This window comes from Lottia gigantea (assembly GCF_000327385.1).
Source record: "Lottia gigantea unplaced genomic scaffold LOTGIsca_22, whole genome shotgun sequence".
Lineage (NCBI taxonomy): Eukaryota > Metazoa > Mollusca > Gastropoda > Lottiidae > Lottia > Lottia gigantea.
This window is the reverse complement of record NW_008708555.1, coordinates 29,866-37,121: the sequence shown is the minus strand read 5'-3', so window position 1 is coordinate 37,121 and position 7,256 is coordinate 29,866. Positions and strand designations below refer to the sequence as shown.

At 33.8% G+C, this 7,256-nt stretch overlaps 1 protein-coding gene across 1 annotated transcript in view; it reads left to right on the top strand.

Annotated features, from left to right (window-relative positions):
- Positions 1-5,535, top strand: part of LOTGIDRAFT_214550 (hypothetical protein) — a gene marked incomplete at its 3' end in the record, with an annotated part of 7,218 nt that extends 1,683 nt beyond the window's left edge. The window contains exons 2-13 of the mRNA XM_009054506.1: positions 5-394; positions 908-1,314; positions 1,658-1,792; positions 2,158-2,304; positions 2,754-2,889; positions 3,066-3,165; positions 3,328-3,365; positions 3,656-3,823; positions 4,241-4,320; positions 4,591-4,768; positions 5,138-5,216; positions 5,307-5,535. Of these exons, the coding sequence (XP_009052754.1) occupies positions 112-394; positions 908-1,314; positions 1,658-1,792; positions 2,158-2,304; positions 2,754-2,889; positions 3,066-3,165; positions 3,328-3,365; positions 3,656-3,823; positions 4,241-4,320; positions 4,591-4,768; positions 5,138-5,216; positions 5,307-5,535 (1,980 nt within the window). The 5' untranslated portion in view covers positions 5-111. The remainder of the gene's footprint in view (positions 1-4; positions 395-907; positions 1,315-1,657; positions 1,793-2,157; positions 2,305-2,753; positions 2,890-3,065; positions 3,166-3,327; positions 3,366-3,655; positions 3,824-4,240; positions 4,321-4,590; positions 4,769-5,137; positions 5,217-5,306) is intronic.
- Positions 5,536-7,256: the final 1,721 nt, after the last annotated feature.

Sequence of the window (7,256 nt, the reverse complement as noted above, 5' to 3'; positions counted from 1 at the left end):
TTCGATTGAAGGAAATGATGGTGTAAGTAGCCAGAAAATAAAATGAATCTACAAAATTAATCAGAAATTTAACTGATCTTCATTAATTGAGATATTGTAACAGCAAACAAAATGTATTCGGCATTCTTGAGGAAAGCATCAGCAAACTTCTTAAAGACCAAATCCATCCATCCCATATTCAGAGAAGTAAAATTAACCTGTTTATGTACCAGACAGCAGCCCCTACGGTTCAAACATTCCGGAACTCCAAAAATACCTAAAGATTCACCTGTGAAAAATGGCAGTGCTTCTAAAAATTATGTAGTCATTTTAAAAAATTACTTAAAAGGATGGAAGAAGAAGGATTTGGTTCGAATGTTTCGATTAGCTAAACCTGAACGTTATAAAATATATGGTTAGTTTTTAAAGTTAGTTTATTTAGGAATTATATAAGATAGATTGATTTTTTTCTTGACCAATTTCATGACCAACACGGTGTAATCGCATCACTTATGTTCATCATCATTCTTGTGCACAGTAGATATGTAATTCTGGCCGCTTATTCTCGAAACGATCTTAGCGCTGGATCTTTCCCTCTAACACTGCTTCTAGGATATCCTAGGGTCTTAGCTTCTAACACTGTTTTGTAGAAATCCTTTCTGCCGAGATCATTTCAGAAATACAGGGCCTGTGCAAGTGCACAAGTAGCGGCTTTATATCACTTTGTGTTTGATCACTATACCATATTGTGTAGATAGGCGTCTTTGATTTATCATCAATACCATCTTCACAATGTCACAATGCTATTTGGAAGTCTGTAATTTTGAAATGCATCAATACATGTGTAATAAAACTGTACAGTCTACTGCCTCAAATGACATCAATATTGCACTTGTCTCTGTGTCATATGTTCTTGTTCTTTTTTCAGGTGCTATATTTTTTCTTCTAATATCCAGCAGCATTTCCAATTTGGTGCCGATGTTTTTTGGAAAGTTGATAGATCTCATGTCTTCTGCAGCAGATGATGGAACTTTATTGGAAAACTTAAAATCTAAATCCAGTATTCTATTATTGATATTTGTTATTGGTGGAATAGCTAATTGTTGTCGTTTCTATCTCTTTACTGTCGCTGGTCAAAATATTATCAAGAAACTACGTGAAAACGTTTTCAGATCTATTTTAAAACAAGAAATGGGATTTTATGATAAAAATAAAACAGGAGAGTTGATAAATCGATTGTCGACAGATACGACTGTTGTAGGAAAATCTATAACCAATAATATATCAGAAGGTTTACGAGCCCTGGCTTCAGGTTCTATTGCTGTGACTATGATGGTAAGCTTTGATTTTTTGTTTTTCTTATTTTTACTTAATCAAGCATGACTTTAATTGTTTGGATTCTGAATCCATGATAAGTAAACAATATTATTATGGATGGGTAGTCCAAACTTGTTGATTTTATGATCTCAACAGGGTGGAAATGAAATGAATGGAATTTTACATCCTTGTTTTCTGCACCATGTGGGCTAATGAAGAAGGTTAACAGGGTGGAGATTATTTGGAATAATATTGATTTCACAAAAAAGTGCACATTTTTTGTTTTTACAGGGTAACAGTTTTTGATTGGATTTACTGCCTCTTTAGATTTGTTCCAGTATATAACTATTATTTGTTACAGCTGTACATATCCCCCAAATTAACGCTAGTAGCAATGGCCATTGTTCCTGCAGTTGTTGGGTTTGCTATTATTTATGGAAGATTTGTTAAAAGAATAACGAAAGAAATTCAAGACACACTGGCTGATTCTACACAGGTATGAATACAAAACTGTTCCATGTTAAACCCTTCTACCTGCATCACTAAGAGGAAAAAAATTTCAAGTTTAAAGATACTAGCTCATAGTCTGACTACCAGGTCAACCAGGCGTCTGGGTTGATAGATAGATGTCCTGAAAAAAGATTTCACTTGTAATGCAAAGAGTTTCATTATGTAATTAAATTTTGATGAAATTGTGAAACAGGGCTACTTTTTAGGAGCATAATATATATCATGATATAATTAATGTTTAAACAAATAGGATCAAAATTAACGGTCTAAGAGACTGGTTGTAGTGTGAAACAGCCTCCTTTGTTGACAATACTGTCTGTATGAGCTTGTGAAATGCTATTTTTTTTTCAGGTAGCTGAAGAAAGAATCAGTAATATACGAACTGTTAGAGCGTTTGCTCATGAAATCAAAGAAATGAAAGCTTATGATAATAAAATAGAAGAAATCTTACAATTACAGAAAAAAGAAGCCAAATATAGTGCATTATTTTGGGGATTTGTAAGTAATTCTTGCCATTATGATCAACTTTGTACTTGTTACCTGAGTAACAACATGTTTCAGGTTCTGTTTTATTACCTGAGTAACAACATGTTTCAGATTCTGTTTTATTACCTGAGTAACAACATGTTTCAGGTTCTGTTTTATTACCAACATGTTTCAGGTTCTGTTTTATTACCTGAGTAACAACATGTTTCAGGTTCTGCAGTATTATCTGAATAGCAACATGTTTCAGGTTCTGCAGTATTATCTGAATAGCAACATGTTTCATGTTCTGTTTTATTACCTGAGTAACAACATGTTTCAGGTTTTGTTTTATTTCCTAAGTAACAACATGTTTCAGGTTCTGTTTTATTATCTGAGTAACAACATGTTTCAGGTTCTGTTTTATTACCTGAGTAACAACATGTTTCAGGTTCTGTTTTAATATTTCTAATTTCTATTACTAGACAGGGACATCAGGTAATGCTGCTGTATTATCTGTGATTTATTGTGGAGGTATAATGATGTCGGAATCTCAGCTCAGTGTTGGTGGTTTGACTTCGTTTATAGTCTACGCTATTTATATTGGAATATCTCTATCAAGTAAGTAATGTACAATTTTTGTTATCAATGGAATGAAAGCAGAAAGAAAAGAAATAGCTCAGTCGGTAGCGAGTTGGATTGTCATCTGCTAGTCAATTAAGTGCCGTGGGTTTGAATCCCCCAATTTTCTATTTATTTACTCAGTAGTTTTATTCCTTCTACCTTCATCATTACAGGTATGACCTCATTTTATACTGAAATAATGCGAGGGCTTGGTGCTAGTTCTAGATTGTGGGAATTATCAGAACGGAATCCTTTGATTCCAATTGCAGGCAAGTTTTTTTCTCTATTTCTTACCTAATACTGTCTATGCTTCTGGATAACTGACCAATATTCACATAACTACTCTACAAGCATTCCTTTCAATAAGCCAAACATTCTTAAAGGGATAGTAAAGAGATTTTCTAAACTTTTGATGTTTATCAGGGACACTAATAGCATTTATTTGCACCATTTTAATTTTGAGTCAAATATCTGTGGTTCCTGCAATTCCACTAAAACTAAGTGTTTGATAACGTCACTTATTGCAAAGGGCCTTTTGTGATATAGCATATTTTGACTTCATCAAATAGTTTTAGTGGAATTTAGGGGTTGGGGAGGCCCTAATTTTGAAACACCCAGTATATATATATATGTCGAGTTGGGTTGATACCTACAAAATCTGTTGAGGGTAATATAGTGATTGAATAAATGATTTACAACAAACTTCATTATTTATATATTACAGGGGGTTTGATACCTACTCAGCCAGTCGAGGGCAACATAGTGTTTAGAAATATCCGGTTCTCATTCCCTACCAGATCAGATGTTAATATATTTAATCATCTCAATCTAACAGTACCTAGTGGAAGTGTAACAGCAGTAGTGGGGGCCAGCGGCTCGGGGAAGTCATCCCTGGGGCATTTATTATTACGTTTTTATGACCCTCAGTTTGGTAAGTATATGATGCTTCATCTTTTGATTAATCAGCATTCATATTCAAAATTTAAAACTTTGAACCCCTAGGGCATCTAAATATCATGAGATAAATATCTTGAGCTCTTAAGCCTAATTTAGCTTTCTTCTCTGATTTTTCATCACTGAGGTTTGCAAGCATGCCAGATTTTCATCAAGGTTCCAATTGAGATTTCATGGCCAGGGAGAAAGTTTTGCTGTGTGTGGATGCATCTTTTACGACATGGGCAGCCATTTTGTTTGTGTGTCTATGTAAACCTCATATGAATAGGCAGGATGCAGCACTATATGATTATTGACTATAGTTTAAGTTTTTTTAAATGGCTCTTAAACTCGTTGATTATAAATTAAGTGGAGACATTCTCTATAAAATAATATGATTTTGTTATATCTATAGGAGAGGTCTGTCTAGATGATATTAACATTAATAAATTAGATCCTACATGGTTACGACAACATATTGGTACAGTAAGTCAGGTAGGTGTAGGCTATTATAGATATACAAATTACTGTTACTAGCCTTGTCGTAACACCCACACCCCCTTGTTAATAAATTATATCCTACATGGTTAAGACAACATATTAGTAGTTTCAGAAACAGGAATCATTTAGCTAAGCTAATCAGTAATAGTGCTCGAAATTTGAGTCTTCAAATCCTTGTGTATCCAGAAATGTCTGTGTTTAGAATTTTAAATGATGAGTTGTCTTTTCTTGGTTTATGTGTGTACCGGTTCTGTTCATTTGCAGGAACCTATATTATTTTCCTGTTCAATAGCTGATAATATAAAATATGGAGCCAGTGAAAACAATGTTACAACAGAAGATATGATGAACGCAGCACGACAAGCCAACGCTTACCAGTTTATACAGAATTTCCCTCAACAGTTTGATACGTTGGTTGGTGAGAGGGGCATCATGCTATCAGGTCTGTGCTTTATTCCAGCTTAAGAAATCAGGCATAAAATTTTACACAAGTCCCCAAATCTCATTTGACTTAGACCCACATAAACACTGCCAGAGTCGAGAAGAAATCAGTGTTGTCCTTGAATTTTTAGTCTTGGAAATGGGATTTAATGGTTGTTTTTTTTTTTTGTTCTAAAGTTTTGGTCGACGATAAGCAATGCCATGCAGTGTGCAACTGTGTAATGAGAGATTTTTGCAGGACTATCCTTTGTTCCAACTGTCAAGGGATCTTTAACAAGCACAGCCTGTAGCAAACGAGGCCTAAGTTTATTGTCTAATACGAACAACTGGACATTTTCCCAATGAAAACTGAGAATATCTTGTATTTTAGGTGGTCAACGACAAAGAATTGCCATAGCTAGAGCCATATTGAAAAATCCCAAAATACTGTTATTAGATGAAGCCACAAGGTAAGCAAAACAAAATGAAAGCCAAATTTTCTGATTAAGTTTGAAATTAACAAAGTTAGAGTGTAACAAATTTATTCTGATATTTTTCAGTGCCCTAGATGCGGAGAGTGAATACTGGGTCCAGGATGCGTTAGAAAGATTAATGGAGGGACGTACTGTTATTACTATAGCTCATCGTCTATCTACAATTAAAACAGCCAATCAGATCGCTGTATTAGATCAAGGTCAGATAGCAGAGGTCGGAAGTTATAATGATCTAATACAAATACCTGATGGGATATTTAAAAAACTGGTAGACCGACAGACCATCACTAATTAACGACTTTCTTAATCAGGGGTTCATAAACATCTAAATTATAAAAATGTAATATAAAACAATAAGAAATGACCTAGATGAGTTAAAAGCAAAAGCACCCCAATCTATTGTCTGTGCAATGTAAAAGTAAATGTTTTTCAACGAGAATTGGAAAAGACTAAGAGTACTATTTTGAGGCTGCTATTCCAATTCTCATAAAAATAATGGAAAAACTTTTTTTCTTTGCTCAGACAACAGGTAACAACTTCATTAGTCAAGAGTCTGTGGGTCCATGAAATATCAGGGTTCTGAAGACATTGAAATGGCAAGATTTAGATTAGACATGAATTTCAGGCAACAGGTCATGAATGTCTCATTATCTGAAATCCATTTTTTTTTTCTGCTGTGAGAGTAGAGTTTTATCATCATTAGTCTATTTCACCTGGGCAACTCTTAATGATTGATACAATTTAATGCATGGTGATTTGTGAAATAGGACTTGATCAATCAGTGAGCATATTATCACTAACTAGGACTATGATTTGTCAATTCATCTCATGAATATTCATGTGGAACAGAATGAATGAGTTAATTAATCAAATAGATTTTGAAGTGCCGTGCTATTTAAGTTGAGGAGAAAGGGAAAAAGTCAAAATGTCTGGTTTCATTTTGATTTATGGACAAAAAGTTTTTGGGTTTTAATAATAGTGTTATATTTTCAATAGTGTGATTGTTATTTTGAATGACATCCTTTATTGTCAATTAGATATCAGAAATATTTCATTTGTTCAAAATATTAAAATCAGGATATTGAGAGCAGATGTCAAATATATATATAATTCTTGCACTTTTTGTTTAATTCTTCATTTCATTTATAAAGGTGGTAGATAATAGATGAAGTATAGTGAACACCTCATCTATTCGCAACTTACGAAATTTCATAAATTTTCGTTGGCAAATATACCTTTACTCAGTGTTGGAGCCATGTTAACCTCCAAGGGGGGGCGAAATATCTGAGATTGCCCAAAATTCTAACCTAGTTATTTGCCTGAAAAACTTACTTTGGGGCTGCCCCCCTTTTAGCTCCGCCACTGCTATTACTCCTATGTTTAAATCCTGGGCATTATATAACTAGATTAATCAAAATGTAAGCAAAAGAAAGAATATTTCCTAGATTGTTTTTGTTAGCTTATTTATTTATGCAATGATGCTGTATGTTATTTATAGGGTAATATATTTTTATAGACAGATATCTTTAGTGTTGTGAATTTAAAAAAAAAAAAAAAAAACCATATAGCAAGGATAGCAACTTAGTTTCACAAGACAGAAATAATATTTTTTACAAGAACAACAGATTGAAGAGGGTCCTTTCTACTAGTTGGTTCTTTGGCCAAACCTTTTAGAATTGATTACCAGATTATCCGTATCCATTAACAACAGGGCCAACTGGAATAATGAGAAAAGATCAACAGACTTTCACACTCCGACCGACATTCTAATGCTCTAACTGACTGTGCCACATCCCCCCCTCCAGTCGAACCAGGCATATATATAAACAGTTTTACTCAAAATTCCTAAAATCTATTAGGATTGACAGAATCCTCCAATAATCCTGTTTTCTTGAAAAACAAAATTTGTGGACACAAGTTATTACCGTAGTGTTTCATAGCATGAAAATAGAAAAATCTTTCAAGCAATAATTTCCTGCGCCTGAGAAATTTTCACACATTTCTGATTAGAAAAAA